The 20,210-nt window shown below is 38.2% G+C and overlaps 2 protein-coding genes and 1 pseudogene across 2 annotated transcripts; all 3 read left to right on the top strand.

Annotated features, from left to right (window-relative positions):
- Nucleotides 1–3,313: 3,313 nt before the first annotated feature.
- Nucleotides 3,314–5,952, top strand: LOC146370430 (olfactory receptor 11A1-like). Its single transcript, XM_084908873.1, has one exon. It carries the CDS (start codon nt 5,011–5,013, stop codon nt 5,950–5,952), a length of 942 nt encoding a protein of 313 aa, XP_084764999.1. The 5' UTR covers nt 3,314–5,010.
- Nucleotides 5,953–7,161: 1,209 nt separating this feature from the next.
- LOC146370429 (olfactory receptor 5B21-like) lies at nt 7,162–8,102 on the top strand. Its single transcript, XM_084909035.1, is given in 2 exon segments — nt 7,162–7,764; nt 7,767–8,102. Coding segments are annotated over 2 exon segments (930 nt in total). The 5' UTR covers nt 7,162–7,170.
- A 5,152-nt stretch (nt 8,103–13,254) lies between these two features.
- LOC146370428 (olfactory receptor 2B6-like) lies at nt 13,255–18,038 on the top strand (annotated as a pseudogene).
- The last annotated feature ends 2,172 nt before the right edge of the window (nt 18,039–20,210 follow it).

Raw genomic sequence — 20,210 nt, 5'->3', positions numbered from 1 at the left:
CGAGAAGGTGGGGACAGTGAGGGAAACTTTTTTTTTTTTTTCTCGTTTGGCTCTTGACGAAGGTGGTCGCACTTTCTCCCTCTCCCTTCCCTTATCTTTCCTGCTTGGCTTTCTCATGTCTCTGTCTAGTCTTGTCTACTTCTCTCCCTTTACCCTGAAAGAGTCTCACAATCTGTTCTCTAAAACCTTAAGAGGAATGGATTTGATCAACTGGTCCCTGAATGCAATTGACACCCTCTTCTTGATGGGAAGCCTGGGTTCGGGAGAGCCCGTGACAAGACATTGAAGACATGTTTTCGGAACCATGATAACAGGGTTCTTGCTGATCGGCGCTGGTTTGGCCCTGGCTTATCGAAGACTAAAGAAAGCGGAAACGGCTGTTCAAATCCCCACAAGGCTGCCCGCTATGTTGATTGGAACGATGGAGCGAGCCGTGGCTTCTCAGAATGGGCTCATTAGACGCAGCACAGATGACATCTTGGAGGGGCTTGCGGCTGCTGTGAGTACTGAGACTCTGACAACATCTGATAACATCTGACAACATCTTGGACAAGCTCACAGCTGTTGTGGACCCTCATGCTCTATGAGCAAGCTGGATAACATCTCAGTATGGATGGATAACATCGTGGAGAGGCTCACAGCTCTCCAACGGGAATGATGAGAGACCAGTGATGGACATTAGACGACTGTAAAATTGACATGCAGTGGTTCGCACTAAAGAAAGAACACCACCATTATTTCATGCGGCTACCATATCGGCGCCAGCTGCGGTCTCAAGGCTGGAGCTGAACATAACAAATTATCTCTCCCCTGATAACAAACTGTGTTTAGACTCTCCGCTCCAAACGCCTTCGTGTGCTTATCTCCAAGTCCGAGTATGACGGTGGGTCTGGGCCCAGCGCTGGATGAATAGCTGCAGGGCAGGATGGCTGTGTCTGCATCGGCTTACTTCTCACCCCTCACCCACCCCTGTTGCTTGTCACGTGCTTCATGGTGTTGTGATGTGGACATTTATGTGCTCTCTGTGCAGAGGAGTTTTTTTGTTTTCTGTTCTCATGCTGTCCTCTCATAGGAGCTCAGCATGAGTAGAGTTCTCTTTTTTTCCCCTCCTCGACTTGCCGATTGTATTGTACATTTCTGTGTTTTTTTTCCAAAATACTACCGGTCTCCGACCTGTCTCCCCATGTCATGTCTGTGTTGTGTATGTAAGGTCGGGGGGTCCCATTTCGCTGCAGGGCAACTTGCATGTGACAAATAAATGTTTCTTGCATTGAATTCTTGAATTCTCTTGAATTCTTGAATTCTTGAAACATGAAAGCAAACACTGAAGTAATTCCCCGAAGCTGCAACATGGGCTCAGCACCCCGAATAAAACAGGGTAATAAAGAAAAAGACAGCATCAATCAAACGTCTGTTGGCGATATGAAGCAGTAGTGTGTGAGCACAAAGAAAATCAGTGCCTATTATAGGCACAGAGCTAGCAGCAACTACAAAGTTCCACTGGAAGTCCCAGTTATGAAAACAAACAGTCACTAACCTTTCACCGAAGTTTTTGAAGGGGGAGTCGCAGCCCTTAGCTAGCTTGTCAGAGCCAGCTGGAGGGAGAAGGCTCTTCTGTGAGCCGCAGTCTACCAGAAAACGTCTCCCTGAGCATGAGTCCTCTATGAAGAGCAGCCTTTCCTTTTCGCCAGCGGTTGCATCCGCCACAGAGTGCTGGCGGGCTAATTTCCCTGGGCCTTAAAACTGCAAGGCAGCAGACAGCGCTGTGCTCTGGCAGCATAGCTGGACTGGCCATTGGGCATATCGGGCATTTGCCCGGTGGGCCGCTGGCGATTTTTTGTTTTTATGGGCCGATCGATTTTTTTTTTTTTTTTTTTTTTTGGAAGGGTATAAATAATGAAAGGTGTTGGATTGGCCAATTGGTCATGATCGACTCTGGGCTGGACCAATTACAGCCGAGGAAGTCGGATACACCCTCCCCCTTGTTTAGCAATCTTATAGACGAACTAAAGAAAATGGAGAACAAAAAAAGGAAAGGAGGTGCAGAAAAAAGTAGGGCCAAAAAGAAACAAGCCCCTCAGGCAGACGGTGCCAAATGTGTAAAAATAACTGAATTGTTTGGCGGTAGCTATGGCATAGCTTCCACAGATTTAGCAACATCAGCAAGTGGTGGAGGCCAGCAGGTGGATAAGGGAAAAGGGAGGCAAGAGGAGGAGAGACCCGAGGCGGCCGCCGGTCATAGTGGCAGAGGAACTGAACTTCAGGTAAGAAGTTATGACCTGCTGTCTATCTGTGTCAGATATAAACCAAGTTTAGTTGTAGTTTGTTTTCGTTGTGCTGACTTTTTACAGTCGCTTAGAATAACTGGTACTGCGTACTAGCTAGCATGACGGAGTTTATATACTGCTGGGCGGGTGCTATTAAGTTACTGATAGTAAATTTTATTTTATGCTTAAGGTTAGTTTCTCAAACTCCTCAAAATCTTAACAAATTGTGCCAATCCTTACATGTTGCACCAGGCTGATTTATCATCAAAAGTGGAGAAGTCTGTGACAGAGGAGACAGAAGAGCAGCAGAGAGAGATGGAGCAAGAGAGAGAAATAAAAGAGCAGGAGATGGAGATGGAGAGATGACTTTATGTCATCTATGAGGGATGCATTTGACATATGTTTCACATATTATAGCCCAACAAGTTACTTATAGCAATTTAAATACGAGCAATCAGTTTTTGGCAAATACCGGAAATCAGTTTTTGGCAGACAATCACTTTTTGGCACAACACCGGCTATTGCAGTTAATAATACAACAGCTTCTTGTCATTTTTTGTGTTTCTTTTTATCGCTGTGTAACTGAGTTCAATTGAAAGCCTGCATGCGCTAGTACCTCTTGCCACAAGTTCCCAGAATCCTTTGCGGTTTTACCCCTGAATGACGTCACATTTTTGGTGGGCCGGTCTCTAGTCAAAATGCCCGGGCTGATTTTTTGTCCCAGTCCAGCCCTGTCTGGCAGAGTCAGAGGACCCTGGGAGAATCGGCGGGGATGCAGGGGATGCCGTCAGTGAGTCGCGAACAATCGCCTGGATGCCAAAGCTCCTGGTAGCCAGGAGGCCAGCAGTGGGGAGTTGGCAAAGGCAGCTCGCACTGGAGCTGGCAGCTGTCAGAGGAAGAGGTGAGTGAAGAAGAATCCTCAGTCATCCGTTCCTAGCAAGGACAGCATGCTCTCCATGAGCTTGAGAGCAGTATCATCACCCAGGCCAGAGAGAGAGAGGAGTTTCTCGGCCCGCTCTGCATCTGAGAGGGAGTAGCGCCGCAGCAGCAGTGCCTTGAGAGCAGTGTATTTCACTTGGGTGGGGGGATCCCGGAGGAGGGTCATAACGCGGCGGGTGGACAGTGGATCCAGCGAGGCCACCACATGATGGTATTTTGTGTTGTTGGCTGAAATGCCACGAAAAGCAAACTGAGCTTCGATGTGCACGAACCATGAAGGAAGATTGTAAAGCCAAAAATCCGGCAGCTTAACCACCACAATAAACGCAACTATAGGTGGAGGTGGAAGTCTGGCAGCCGCCAATGCTTCCAGGCTGGAGCTGGCTCCGTGTGCAAACTTTTGCATGTTTGCCTCGTAATCTCTTACGAACTACCACCACTCCAACTGAAGAGCTCTCAAACTAAACATGAGAATCCCTAAACTGGGGAAACCAAGCAAATAAAAACAAAACCTGGAACACTTGAAAAACCTTGGAACTTTAGGAAAAACATGGAAGAAACGCAAATAAATGACAACAGGTAAAGGAAGACAAAGGACTAAATACTCAAAGGATAACAAGGGGATGAGAACCAGGAGGGAAGCACAGCTGGGGCTAATTACACAAACACACACATGAAACTGTGAGGAAGCAAAACTGAACACAAGACGGGGAACTATCAAATTAAAACAGGAAACATGAGACAAAGACAGAAACGTGGACTAGACGCTGAAACTGGGGAAGAGCAGACATGAAAACTTAACTAGACATGACACATGGAACACAGGAGGAGGCGCATGAATAAAACCTGGGAATAAGAAAACACTAAATGCAAAAGAACTTTAAAAAAAACACTCAATCAAAGAATATACAAAACCCAGAAATACAAAAACACTGGGTCCCAGACCCCATACCATGACAAACCAGCTTTTAGATTAAAGTCATGAATTTCTCTGCACACAAAAAAATGTTTTTGTGTATGTGCATATCTCATTACAGAGAAATATGAAGAATGTTGTTGATAAACAAACACTTTGACCTGTATGTTATATGGCTAGATGCACTTCATTAGTTTGCAGATATTGCACTGATTGAAATACAAGTATCAGAGCTTCCTTTTGGTTTTTACATTTGTGAATAAAAAAGACTAAAACCAAACACATTACCATTATATTATTTTACTTGATTTTGTTTTGTAAGTGAAAAAAAGGTTTCAGTTTTTTTTCTGAAGTTTACCTTCATATGTTTAAGTACAATGTTTACTTATACTTAACTGTAACAACCTTAGCCACTGTGTTGCTGTTTTGCACCGAAAATGAAGGTCTTAATGCATGTGTAGAGAGTTTGAATAGACTGTACCAACAAACTCAATACCACATGAATCACCCCCCAAAATTCCTTGGGATGCTGCTGAAGCTCTTCTTGCAAGCCCTTCTCCTTAAACTAAATTTATTAATTTATCTTACTCCTCATCATTTCCACACACCTGTTTGTATTTTATGCAACTGCTGAGATCTGGGAAATGACTACAAAGAGCTTGTATCTTTAAAAGTAAAAGTTATTTGACTCAAGGAGTGAAAGCACCGCTTACATCATGCTAACCAGGTCATTGTTGCTGACAAGAAGAGTATATAAACCTCTGGTGACATACTTTGTCAGTTAGACAGTATACAGAGAGACTTCATTTCACCCTGACTTTAACTTGTAAAAATGTCGTTTGCTCTCAGTCTGAAATGACACCTAGTAAGGTAAACTAATATTTTATTATGGATAATGTTTCAGTAATTACTGTTTTTACTCTCTCAGGTTTACGTGATATTGCAAACTACAGGTTCATTTTCTTTGTTCTCACTTTACTGTGTTACTGTGTGATTTGGCTGGTAAATTTGACGATAATTGTGACAGTCATTGTGGATAAAAAACTTCATGAACCCATGTACATCTTCCTCTGCAATCTGTGCTTCAATGGACTCTATGGGACTGCTGCATTTTATCCCAAGTTTCTCTACGATCTTCTATCCACCACTCATGTCATCTCTTATGCAGGATGCCTTTTACAGGGTTTTGTAGTGCACTCCACAATTTGTGCTGACTTCTCTCTTCTAGCTCTCATGGCCTATGACAGATACGTGGCTATATGTCGACCTCTTGTGTACCACTCTCTGATGACTAAACAAAGAGTTTGTATTTTTGTATTTTTTGCTTGGCTTATTCCCTTTTACCTTCTCTTAATGAGCACGATAACAACAGCAACATCAAGGTTATGTGGCTCACACATACAAAGGATCTACTGTATAAACTGGTTAATTTCTAATCTAGCTTGCTCTGCCTCTGTAGCTAAAGTTATTATTCCCGCTTTTAATTACACCTTTTATTTTGGTCATGCCGTTTTTATCTTCTGGTCTTATGTACATCTGATCAAAACATGTCAGTCATCCAAAGAAAACTGGAACAAATTCATGCAGACATGTGTACCACATTTATTCTCTTTAACAGTTGTTGTTCTGTCTTTTCTTTTTGATATGTTATACATGCGATTTGGCTCAAAGGAAATACCACAAAGTTTTGAGAATTTCATGGCAATGGAAATTCTCCTCATCCCACCAATTATTAATCCTCTCATGTATGGATTTAAATTAACAAAAATAAGAAACAGAGTTTTGAATTTTATATGTGGTAAAAGTTCAGCTTTGAGATTAAAGTCATGAGTGTTTCTGCAGAGAGGGGCAAAAAATCTGTTTACATATGTACAGTATAGTGTTAATGAATATACATATTACCAGACTGTCTTCATTAATTGAAATATAAGTAGAATTTTCTTTTGGTTTGTACATGTCGAAATTTTAAAAAAACCACACACACACGCACATTGAAATTAAACACATTTCCTGTACATTATTCATTTCTGTCTTGTATTTTAAAAGGGGTTTAATTTCGTTACATCTTTTTCTGACGACTATCTTCTTTTTATGGTTGACTAACGTGTTTTTTCTCACCTAGTTCAGTTACACTTAACTATAATACCCTTGGGTCTAAAATGTTATTCTCAGGTAATTATCAAAAATCTTAATATGAAAATGCTATCAAAGCTCTGCCAGAGGTGGGAGTTGAAAAACTCTCTGACCTAGGCCTCTGCACACCTTTACTCTTAAATCTGTCTTTTGGGTTTTCTTTACATCCCAAATTAAGTGGCTGTCATCACACCAGGCTGCAAACCACTGTATATCAAAAAAGTAAATGCTTATGTTCTCTTCCTTGTGAAGCAAATTGTGAAAAGGAGTAACCTGACCTGTGCCTGGGACGATCTTAAAGGAGGAGGAGGTACTTAATCAATTAAAATTAGTAATACTGTTCCAGCTGATAGCAATGAGTTCTGTTTGTACAAATGATACCATTTATTTGAAACGTCGCCACTCAATTTCATTTGCTTTTGAATAAAAATAAACAAATAAATGAAAAACAAAAGGCTGGATAGTCCCAAACGCAGAGCAAAAATCAACAAAAAGCAGCCAAGCATAAGTTGTGGGTCTTCAAGGCAATTTAAAAATAAAAATGTCATGCTATTTATAACATCAGCTGTACCCTATCGTTGCAAACTGTAATGGATCTTGCCTTCTGTTTACATTTATTTTTCTTTAAGACACCCAAAACACATTTATTATTATTTATTTCTGTAAATTCAAAAGGTACTTTTACTATAGTCACTTACCAGAGTATTGCTTTGTCGATTTTCAGGGGATTTTTTTTTTTAATAGATCAAGAGAGGTTGTGTTTTGTTGTTAAACAAAACGCAATAATTAGGAGGAGGTGTAGAGGCACAGCAGACAATGATAGAGATGTAGATGCAGTAGCTCTGTCTTCTGTACACTCACATATACTCACACACACATATTTTTAAAATAATAAGGCATTTGAGTTCTCTGATCATGGATAATGTGTCTAAGGTAGAAAGTTTTGTTCTATTAGGATTTAATGACACGATGAATTTCAGAGTACCCCTCTTCATAATAACTTTACTGCATTATTGTGTGATTTTGTTTTTCAATATCTCTCTTGTGCTGCTTATTTTCTTGGATGAAAACCTCCATGAACCTATGTACATTTTTCTTAGTAGCTTTTGCATTAATGCACTTTATGGGTCCACAGGTTTCTACCCAAACTTCCTTTCAGACTTACTGTCATCTTTTCATCACATCTCATATGAAGGATGCTTGCTACAAGCTTTTATCATGTACTCATTTGCCTCCTGTGATTTGTTCATTTTAGCTGTTATGGCCTTTGACAGGTATCTGGCTGTATGTCAACCTCTGCACTACCACTCTTTCATGACTATGAGGAGGCTCTCTCAGCTGGTGTGTTTCTCCTGGCTAAGACCTTTCTGCATTTTCTCCATCAATATCCCAATAACATCAAGAGTCAAGTTATGTGGTATAAAGATTCAGTGAGTCTTATGTCTAGACTGGTTAATTGTTAAACTTGCTTGTCCTGAAGTCAAAACCTTTTTTAAAAAAATACTGGTCCATATGCAACACTTATTGTTTATATATTTCATGGCTTTTTCATAATTTGGACTTACACGCATCTTATTAAAACATGCACGAGGTCCAGTGAAGACAGGGTAAAGTTTATGCAGACATGTGTGCCCCATCTGACCTCTTTGATCATATTTCTCTTTGTAATGGTTTTTCAGTCGATATATGGGTGATTTGACTCCACAGATTCATCTCGAATCTTCCAAAATTTGATTGCTATTGAGTTTCTCACTATCCTTCCAGTTATGAATCCTCTCATATATGGATTCAAACTCACCAAAATACGAAACAGAATCCTGACTTCAGTTTATCTTAACAGAAAATAACAACACACCCATCCAATATACATTCTGCAAAAAAGAGTAATAAGGATAATAAATAAAGCTACTTCAAGAGAACCATTAAAATCCACTTTTTATCAAATTAAATATTCTCAAATTTAAAGATTTGGTTGACCTCAGAACTGCGCAAACAATGTAGAAATCAGCGAATAAATTTTTGCCCCACAACATTCAGAACTTGTTCCAAATAAGACCAAATACTCATGACCTGAGAGAAATCCTTATGTTCAGCAAGCCAGTAGTAAGGACAAATGTAAAATATCAGAGCATTACAGTCAGAGGAGTTAGTGTGTGGAACACCTATACAGATGAAATCAAGACAAGTACATCAATACAAAAATTCACACGATTATTCAAAAATAATAAATTGCATGAATATAGGAAATCTTCCTCTCAGTGACTGAGTTGTCTCATTGTGTCCTCATTTTTTTTTATAGATCAAGGCCTTAGTACCCCAAGCTTAAGTGTTCATTAAGGTGTTTGTCAATAATAATAATAATAATGGATTGCATTTATATAGCGCTTTTCACATAGATATAAAATAAGCTCAGAGATTAAGCGGGTGTTAAAGACAGGGTGATTAGTTTATGGAAAAATGTAGTTTGTTGTTGTTCTGGTTTATGTGCTGAAAATGGTTTTATTTGTGTATGTTCAATGTGTTAGACTTGTACATAGTTAACCATATATGATCAAATAATGTTGAATCCTGGATATGGATTTGTAAGCAATGAAATTTGAAATAAGGGGGTAGGAACAAGAAAAGTGTAAACTTCATCCTACTCCTTTTCGAGCACACACATTCTGTAGACATAGATATATACATGAAAACTTGATGATTTCTAGGTTTTTTTTTTTTCTGTTGTTATTTTAATTATATTTGCATGTCCGAAATAAATTCTATCTATCTATCTACAGAAAATAACTAACATGAAATTTAGTTTCTTCAAAAATGAAAATGTAGGTTTTGCTTATAGTAAAGAATATATAGTGAGAGATATGAACATAGCTGAAAAGAGCACGCCTTACTGTGTATTCTCTTCAGTTTTGTCAAAGACCAACTACAATGTATCATGTTATGTTATTTTTAAGTGAATAAATTTACTTATGTGGATATATTGATCAGATTTATTGTAAATTGCATTTTTATGGGTTTTTATTTATTTATTTATTTATTTTACATAGTTTTTAATTCAATACTTCCTCAAAAGACTATAATTGCTTAAGTTTAATTTTTATGCTTATAAAATGCTTAACTTTAGCCTGTTTGTTATTTCCAGGATTGGTTTTATTAAATTTTTTGTTTCATACTATTATAAGATGCTGTTTATCAGCAAGGAACTTTAGTAAGTTAAAAATGGATGCAACAATCGAAACCCAACACTTTGTGCATGAAATAGACTCAGAGGGATGTAGAATACCAGATTAAATAAGTGCATGCAGAAATGTTTATTTACATTTAACACAAACTTTAAAGTCTAACTTACTGAATATATTTTCTGTAATTTTTAAAATTTTATTTTAGTTTGCTTTATTTACGCAAGTATTGTTTCAGTTATTTTTATTTATCATTGTGTTTATCTGCAAAGCATTTCCATATTTACAGTTTTAGTAAGATGTAATAACTTTGATATGGACTCCTGCACCCCTCCTTTGTTTCTAGGTGTAATGCAATTAGAATAAAAGCAACAGTTCATTGAAAGATGTCTATATAGAAATATATAACACATAATTTGCACACTGCTTAGTAACTAATGATGTGTACTGTATACGCTGTTGGCTTACACGTGTGATTTATCCTGAAATGACTGAAAATATTTTCTACTGCCATATAATTAAAGAGCCACAATTCTGATGTGTGGATTTTATTGTATTATTGTAGTAAGAGAAATTTAAATTTCAACACAAAGGGCACTGTTGTGAGATATTACACTAAAATATTAGTAGTAATAAGGGGGCATTAGTCCAAGATGGCGGCCAACCAAACCGGTTTGACAACCGGTTTGACCGGTTTCGTGTGTGTGCGCATGCGCGTTCAGGTGTGCTCGGGGGCATGCTAGTTCATGTGTTCATGTTCATGCACTTCTGGCCCCTGTGTTGAATCATCCCATGTTGGGTTTGTGAATTTGACACCTTAAGGTTTTGAAGTTGGGGATACATGCTCCTGGTGAGCACAAGATGTCTGATAACAGCTTGACATCTCAGTTATAAATGGAATTCAAAATGTTTTTGGAAGTATGACTAATGTATAATCTGACTTCTAAGGTACGCACGCCAAGGCCTAGAAGACAAGGGGACAGTTTACTTTGTGCTATAAAAACACAAACCTTAATCTTTGATCTTCCAACTTTATCTTTCTGTTCTGGTTTTAGAGTCTCTGTTTATTGAGTCGTACTTTGGGAATCACCCTGTTGTGAGTCAAGGGTATGCTGGGCGAGAATATGGCAATATACAAGCAGAGTGTTTTGGCTGTATCTGTAGATCTAAGAAATACACCTGTTATTGGTTATTAAAAAGAGTTAGCTGTGGTGCAGGTTTAATTTATAATTGTTGCATGAACTGTTAAAGAATTACAGACAGCTTTATACCGATAGTGCAGGCATTTTTTTTTTTTACTTAAGTAGAAGTATAGCTGCTAGTGTCAGAAATACTCAAGTAAAAGTTTGATAATGTATGGGCTCAGAAATGTGCTCAAAGTAAGAAAGTCAAAGTAGTAACCTAGCTGAATATTGCCCTGTAATAAAATAATATTAGTAGGTGAGACTACAAACTTAGTCTGGTGGTGAACAGGCACAAGAGGGTCAGAGGCACATTTGGCAGCCAGGGTTAGAGTTCAGAGAGAGATCATGTTCTACATTACTTTAAAAGTGATTTTCAGAGCTGTTGATGTATGAAACACTGTCCATAGAAACATGGATCAACTCTGTTTATGGCATTGAGTGTTAAATTGTGACAGTTTCAATAAAGTCTGCAAAATTCTTGCATTTATACTGGGGAGCAAGGAAAAGTTAGACGTTGGTTGTACTATTGAAAATCAGTTTCATAAAAAACCAATTAAACCGATATGAAGAAGAATGTGTTTGTAAAACTAGCGGTAAAGTATGGGAACTATAAGACAGACTGTTTCTGCTATCAAAACAGTTTGTGTTGTTAATCCTGAATGATTCTTGGTCACAACATTTTACTCCACACACATTTGGAAAATCGCATAGTTTGACAATAAATATCCCAGTAAAGACGCTTCATTTCTTAAGAAATATGCAGAGGGAGTGATCTTTATCAAAAGTAGAAGTTATATCTTTAGCTAAACCGTTGTACACAAGAGCTTTAAAAATCTATAGTGTGTGAGGTTGTGTAAGTAAGGGGTGGCTTGCCCTTCTCGCCCATGTGTGACAAACCATCTGTTGGATCATGGATTTGATGCCTCAGCATTGTGAAAGTGGGGAAACATACTCCTGGTTGAGCATAAGATTTCTGCTTACAACTTAGAATCTCAGTTCTAAATGAAATTAAAAATGTTTTTGTAAGTATGGCTAATGTATACTTTGACTTCTAAGGCATTCACACACACACACACACACACACACACACACACACACACACACACACACACACACACACACACATGCATGCACACAAACAACATAAATACAGAGAAGAAGAGGGTGTAGTTTATTACGCATCATAAAAGCAATCACTAATCTTCCAACTGTATCTTTCTGTTCTGAGTTTAGAGTCCTTGTTTGTTTACTGAGTCGTACTTTGGGAGTCATACTGTTGTGATACTGGGAGAAAGGGGTAAGGTGTGAGAGGCAAAACCATCACACACAAAACTTCAAAAATCTAAAGAGTGTGTGAGACTGCTAGCTGTGTCGTTCAGCAATAAACTTATCTACAGTGTGTCAGTAAAGAGTGACTTGTACTTCTGTCCCATTAAACAATGGTTTAAGAAATTTCACTGCAAACTATAAAAGGAATCTGGGTTTAAATAGAACATAGCAGTGTTGGATTAAGTGTAGGAAATGCTAGTATAAGGTGTCTATGGAACAAATCTCCTTCAACATTGACAATGACCAGAGTGGATGACTACAGGCATTTCTCTCAGTCAACTGATTGTGTTTAGGGAAAAAGCAGCTAAATACACTGAGATTGCTCCACATAGTTAGTGAGCTGTGGGTTTTGTCAAACTTGGAGTGAACAAAAGCAGAAAAACAGTAAAAGATTCGGATATTTGAAATTCTGGTTTATTTCATGAATACAATGAAACATTTTACAGTTTACAGAGCAAAGCACACATGATAAATGGATACACATAACACAGACAGTGAGAAGTAAAAACTCATCGTCTTACCAGATGTTATATTCTGTAAACTTAAAATAAACCCCTGAAATTAGAGTTTAGTGTTTTAAGTCTTCTATTAAAAAACATGAGTCAACACTTCTTTCTCCGGTAGCATTGCTGAAGTGACATTTTAACGATGCTTAAATTCGCAGTCGTTATGATGATAAAACTTGTTCTCTCGTTAGCAGATGTCTGCACTGTCACTTGTCATGAAAATGTCCAGAGCCAGGGTTCAAGCTTCCTCTTCAATTACCACTGATCATTATTAGAGCCCGCAAAAGATTTTTCACATTATCCCCATAAACAACATGCTTTTATAGAAATCATTGTTTCACAAAGATTTAGATTCTTGTTTCACAATGTGCATGAACTTAAAATCTTTAGAGTTTCATACTTAAAGTAAATACATAAAGTATAGAAAAGAATACATTTATTCCAATGTATGAAATACACTTCTTGTAAAACAAAAAAAGTTGATTCGAAATACATTAAAAAAAAATAGCTCCAGCCATCACCTTTCTCGTGTACACACACACACACACACACACACACACTCGCATAGTAGCACACACACACACACACACACACACACACACACACACACACACACACACACAGGGAGGGAGAGAGAGAGAGAGAGAGAGAGAGATCATTAATACAAAAGATTGCAGCAGCTTTTGGATTTTCACTCTTTGTTGGAATTAATATGAACAGCCACATAAAATTCATTCCAATTTTAATAACAGTCTGTTGTTCTGTCATAAGGCTTGATGAAGTGGGCAGGATGGAGGATCTAAAATGCAGACTCTCAGACAAAAACTAAATTCAAAAAGCGGCTTCATTGCTGGAGGACCGCACCACGGAGTTTACCATCCCAAGAAACACAAGCTTCGAGTGGTCTTTGACTGTGGAGCATCGTACAAAGGCACCACCTTAAATGATCAGCTGTTACAAGGACCAAATCTTACCAGTACCCTTCTTGGGGTAATTATCCAATTCAGACAAGAAGTGGCCAAAGAAGCTTTGCTCTGCGCAAATGTGCTGAGGACAACCGAGATCCAGCCCACAGTCAAGCGGTCGACACAGTGCTGCACAACTTCTATGTGGACGACTGTTTGAAGGCTGTGAGCTCAGAAGAGGAAGCCATACAGTTATACCACACTCTTAGAGCTGTATGTCAGAGGGGTGGATTCAGGCTCACAAAATGGATAAGCAATAGCAGAACAGTTATGTCTGTCTGTTCTTCCAGAAGAAGAAAGGGCATCAGAGGTTAAAGATCTCGATCTGGATCAGGACACACTTCCCATTGAGAGAGCGCTGGGAGTCCATTGGTATGTTCAATCTGACAGCTTCAGGTTCAAGATTGTAATGCCGGACAAGGCACCCACTTGGAGGAACCTCCTGTCCACTGTGAGTTCTGTCTACAATCCACTGGGTATCTTGTCACCAGTCACGCTTCAAGCGAAGAAGATTCTGCAAGAGCTTTGCAGGAGAAAGATTGGCTGGGATGTTATCATTCCTGCAGACCTAGCGCACCAGTGGCTCAAGTGGAAGACCCAGCTCCACCAGCTAGAGAACATAAGCGTTCCAAGATGTTCTAAACCTGCGGGCTTTGCTGTAAGCAAGACTCAAGTTATGTGGTATAAAGATTCAGAGAGTCTTGTCTAAACTGGTTAATTGTTAAACTTGCTTGTCCTGAAGCTGACACCTTTTCAGACAACATCACAGCATAAGCAACAGTTATGTGTCTCATGGCTTTTTTTATCATGTGGACTTACACGCATCTTATTAAAACCTGTGTGAGGTCCAGAGAGGACAGGGTAAAGTGCAGACCTGTGTGCCCCATGTGACCTCTTTGATCACATTTATGTCTGTAGTTGTTTTTCAGTTTGTGTACATGCGATTCGACTCCACAGATTTGCCTCAAAACCTCCACAACTTCATCGCTACGGAATTTGTGATCATCCCTCCAATTATGAATGTCACGGTCGATCTCAGGGACTCAAGCGCAGAGCAGGTTGACGTTTCCAAACACAGTTTATTTACAACACCAATGCGGAATATATACAGTGAGGGGGGAAATCCAGGGTTCCAAGGGTCCAAGGGGAAGCTCTGTCACACTCGTTCTCTTCTCCATGTCCAAGCTCACACACCTTCATGCAGCAGGAAGGTCACAGGTCCGGGGAGGAAACCTATCACACAGGAGAGGGAAATTACTCAAAAGTCACAAAATACTCAAGCATAGATTCACAGAGGCTGAGAGGATCTCTAGCGTGTCTCGCACAATCATCCAGCGATGAAAAGCTAGGTAGACACGGGGACCATGACAATGAATCCTCTCATATATGGATTCAAACTCAGTAAAATACGAAACAAGATTTTGGGTTTAGTTTGTTTTAAAAGAAAACAAAACACCTTCAAAGTCAAGAGTTTTAAAAGTAAAAATAAAGTAATATCACAAAAATGTATATTATTTTGTTGACTATGACTGATAAGAGCGGGCCTCGCAAGACCAGCTAACAATGCAGCATCTTATAGAGTTTTTTAACATGTTATATGTTTTTTTTACTTTTTGCTTTTTCAAATTTCAAATTTAGGTGCATTTCTACGTTGCTTGTTTAAATTTACTTGTTATGTATATTAAAAGCTTAGGTTTAGTGTGGTTAATACTTTCAGTGTTAGGTTTTGTATTAATAATATTATGTAAAGGTTTTTTGCGAGAGGAGAGATGCAACAATAGAAATACAACTCCTTCTAAAGGCACTTTATTCACACTCGTGTAGACTGCTGAGTCTCAGAGACTGTTTCTTATTCAATTTTGATCAAATTGTCAAAGATATAAAGACAGGTGATATAATTTTTTTTAGCATAATCCAAAATAAGTTTTCACATTTGGTTTGAGCATATAATTATTTTTTACTAATTACAATAACTGGCATGCGCATACTTCCTCCACATGCGTGTAATGCATTACTAGTATTATAAACCAGGGTTTATAGAGTTACTCTAGGGTTTATCTATATATTCCTATATATAATATGTGTCTGTGTGGGTTTTATTGCTCTCATTTTATATAAAATGAAAATGTGATTTTTTTTTTATTATTATTACTAAACTTATGTATGTACAAAACCCTGGATTATAATACTATAATAAATACATTAGAAACAGAAATGGTGTATTGATGTTCATATTTGTTTATTGTCGATAGTTAAAAAATAAACTATAAACTGAAATAACTGACAATATTGTCGAATTTAATTAAAATTTAATTAAAATTAAAATTATTGCTGTTGACTGAGATTCTGTGTCTTTAGAAAGAGTTGTATTTTTATTGTTGCATATATCGTGAACATTTTCCCCTTGAGAAACACCACTACATTACAATAACTGAACTAACATTAATAATAGACCCAAGCTTTTAATTCCATAATAAAAAAAAACTGGAGAAAGCAAACTGGAAATGGACCAAAAATGGCATTTTAAAAAGTAAAAAATGAAAAATAAAATGAATGAAACATACAAAGCATATAGCATACATCATCTGAGGTGGTATATTTACACATACAACATGCTAATAAAAAGCTGTAAGATGCTGCATTATTAGTTAATCTTATGAAGCCTACTCTTATCACTCATGTACAACAGATTAATGTACATTTTTGTCATTGTACTTTTTTTTTTTCAAAATTTTTTCAAATTTGAAAATAAAAAATCTATCCTCTTTGGGAATTTCCACCTTACTATGGTGAAGGGTTTTGTGTGTCCCACTGATTTCAGGGGCTATGTGCTTGAGTGTGCTTTTGCCTGCTGGAAAGGTATCTCAGAGGAAATTGATTCCGTGATGAAGGGTCAGACACAGAACAATTCAGATGAGCCTTCATAGAGGAAAATCAAGGGAACAGTTTACCTTGCCTGAAACATTATTTTTGAGCATAAGGGTGTTCACAAGTGCACATGGCACTAAAACACCCTTGGTCGCAGGCTGATGATGAGTTTTATAATTATGTCATCAGAGCTGCAGTTGTCTGAGCTGGATACTCAGGTAAAGAGAGAAGCTGAGTGTCAGCTTATACCCACTTGGTGGTAAATTGAATCAGGTGTTGGGGAGTCCATGGGACTTTGGAGGCAGCCAGTGGGTGCCAGGAAGCCAAGCAGAATATGGCTCAGGTGGTGACTGAAGCAAAAACTTGAGCGTGATGGGAGTTCATGGAAAAAGATTTTCACTTTGCCTTGAAGTGATTCTGGCATACAGTGCATAGTTTGGGCGGGGCACTGCTGACTCCACCGGAGGATATAGTTAGACAGTGGAAGAAATTCTTGGAGGACTTTCTTAATTCCGCTGCAAAGTCTTCTGTAGTGGAAGCAGACTCTGTGGATAAGGGGGCCTCTGAGAATGTGTGTAGGAATATGAGACGATGCCCTCTGTATTTGCAGACTGGGGTGGTGGTTCCCATCTTAACCTCCAAAGACCCGAACTCTTTCATGGCATGCATTTTATTTTCCTTCGCTATTTGAGCTGATTGGGACCTGATGAATGTAAAAACAAAGAATTGTGTGATTTTTTTTTTTTTTTTTACCTGATTTAATGAGACAATGAATTACAGAGTACCGCTCTTGTTAACCACCTTACTGTATTATTGTGTAATTTTATTTATCAATATTTCTCTTGTGCTGCTCATTGTCTTGGATGAAAGCCTCCATGAACCTATGTACATTTTGCTGAGTAGCCTTTGCATTAATGCACTTTATGGGACCACAGGTTTCTACCCAAAATTCCTTTCAGATTTACTGTCGTCTTCTCACAGAATCTCCTATGAAGGGTGCCTTTTACAAGCTTTTATCATGTATTCATTTGCTTGCTGTAATTTGTCTATTTTAGCTGTCATGGCCTTTGACAGGTATCTGGCTATATGTCGACCTCTGCACTACCACTCTTTCATGACTAAGAGGAGGCTTTCACAGCTGGTGTGTTTCTCCTGGCTGACACCTTTCTGTGTTTTTGCCATCAATGTTGTGCTTACAGCAAGACTCAAGTTATGTGGTATAAACATACAGAGAGTCTTATGTCTAAACTGGTTAATTGTTAAACTTGCTTGTCCTGAAGCTGACACTTTTTCAAACAACATCACAGCATATGTGATACTTGTCATTAATGTGTCTCATTGGCTTTTCATAATTTGGACTTACATATATCTTATTAAAACATGTGTGAGGTCCCATAAAGTGCATTAATGCAAAATCTGATCAGGAGAACTTATATGGATTCATGCAGGATTTGATCCAAATATAGCTGCATATTTCAAGTGTCATGGTCCTGGATTTTACAGTCTTGCATTGTTAATTTAATATTCATTTGGTATTCTCTATTTAGTCTCATTTTTACGTATATTTCTTTTGTCGCTGCTGTATGCCCCATCTGAGCTCTTTGATCACTTCTCTGTTTGGACTGGTCTTTGACTCGATGTACATGCAACTTGGCTCCACAGGTTTTTCTCCAAAACGTTATCGCTATTGAATTTGTTATCATTCCTCCAGTTATGAATCCTCTTATTTACAGATTTAAACTCACAAAAATATGAAGCAGAATTTGGGGTTTATTTTATTTAAAAAGAAAATTAATATGTTATAGTTTCTTACTGAAAGATAAAAATAGATGTCAAATGTATATTATTCTGTTGCACATCACAAATAAAAGTAAGTTTAAAAGAAGTAACAATTTTTAATCTTGTTGGGGGGTATGTTAAATATGTGATTATAAGGACTAGGAATATTAATTTTGCTGTAGTTTTCATTGTTTTCTATTTTCTAATTGAAAATTATTATTTTTTTTAATTCTTTTTAGTTAATTTCAGGTTTGCTTGCTTAAGTTTAGTTTTTATGTTAAGATTGCCAAGAAAGGTGGCATTGAAAGAGGTTAAAGTGCCCCCGACTTACCTCCCGTTACATCTGAGAGTGTCAGGGACCTGAGCAGTTGGTGACCAGAGATGGGCAGTAATGCATTACTTGTAATGCGTTACTGTAATCCGATTACTTTTTTCAAGTAACGAGTAAAGTAAGGGATTACTATTGCAAAAACGGTAATTAGATTACGTTACTAAAACCATGATTTTTTTGTGAGAATGTCTCATGACAGTGACATAAGCGAGTGCGCCGTTCGTGGCAACAGCTGTGTGCAGATCAACAATGGATCATATATCGAGTGCGGGAGAGAGTATGAGCGTGCAGCGTTTAAAGTGTGGAAGTACTGAACTTATTTTGAGTTTCATTCCATAAAAGGTGACAAAAACATTAGTGTCCGTTGTGCGTGGGAAGAAAACTTCTCTTTACAGCGAAAAAAACCCCTAAACTTCCGAGCAAGCACCGAGTGTGCTACGACGTAATAGGAAATTCACAGAGGTGGCCAGGTGGCTGGCCACACCTGAAGATGATGCCACGCACCTGCAGCTGATCCGCCTCATTGGGGGAGCTATCTAATATGTGATTGAGCTCCCACCAATGCTGGATGTGTGAGACTCCACGTCAGTTTTTTAGCCTGCTGCAGTTGAGTGTCCTGACATCTGTCTCTGTTATTTCCCCCAGGAGAAGTGTGAAAAACAAGAGGGCAGTGAGCATGGGGTGCATGGACACAAGGGAGCGGAGAACACGGAGCACGGACTTTGGGAAGAAGTCAGGGGAGCGCATGGGGATTTATTGTGTAATATTTACATCACTGTAAATAAATGTAGTGATGTAAATATTTTGCCACAAAAGCAGTGCATTTGGGTCCTCCCGTGACAGAGAGAGGGTAAAGGATATTAATATCGACCCTTTTGATGGGTAAAGTAATACAGGCTACTATAACAAAGTTTATCTCTATGTGCCTTTGCTGATAGTAAATCATCTTTTTGGATTTGGGGGTTTGGATTACCATTGTTTTCCTGCTAGATTACAATTTCCAAGAATTTCCACTGTTTCCTTTGTCGAATATTACTCTGAGAAGATCTTCTTCAGGCCTGGATGTGCCTGTCATATAGACAACACAGTCTCAATAAACAGCAATATTGTTTACTCAAATTTGACCAACCTGTCAAAGATGTAATACTCTTGATGTACATTTATATTTTCAGTTTTTCTGAGATACACTAATATGTATTTTCACTAGTTTTCAGTTCTGTACACTTCCTCTATGCTTCTTTGTGTAATTTGTGCATTTTTTTATAGTTTTGTAATCATGAGTTGAAGACAAAATTTTAAAGGTTGAGTAAAAAAACCATCACATTTTTATATGCCTTCTATGTCTCAGTTATTATAGAGGATGGTAACAATTTACACTTTATAACAAATGTAAAGGCAGTTACACTTATACATATGTTGACAGAACTGATGTTCTCATGGGTGAATGAGAACTGACTCATTCAGGCCTCATTATAGCTGTTTCCATACTCCTAGTGTTAATGCTAATGCTAGTTCTATAGAAGTGGGAGCAAGCTTCAGTCGGTATACCAATACACCTTTTTTGTTGTTACCGGGGACTTCAACAACACATCACTGAAGTCAGTTTTTCCTAGATTTCACCTACATACGGATTTTACCACACAGGGGAAAACGTGTTAGATCTTGTATACACAAACATTCATGGTGCAGGAATTTGAGTTTAGTTTATTTAAAAGAAAAAGAAAAGGAAAAAAAACCTGCAAAAATCCTGAAAGTTAGATTATTTTATTGTACATGATGATAAGCGCCTCACAAGATCAGCCATGAATGAAGCACCC

Source organism: Perissodus microlepis, chromosome 16, assembly GCF_051167445.1.
Source record: "Perissodus microlepis isolate ML-2025 ecotype Zambia chromosome 16, ASM5116744v1, whole genome shotgun sequence".
Taxonomy (NCBI): Eukaryota; Metazoa; Chordata; class Actinopteri; order Cichliformes; family Cichlidae; genus Perissodus; species Perissodus microlepis.
The sequence above is the reverse complement of the archived record's forward strand: the minus strand, read 5'-3'. Positions and strand labels throughout refer to the sequence as shown.

Coding starts and splice junctions, on each gene's coding strand:
- LOC146370430 (XM_084908873.1), top strand. CDS start 5,011: ATGGATAATGTTTCAGTAATTACTGTTTTTACTCTCTCAGGTTTACGT.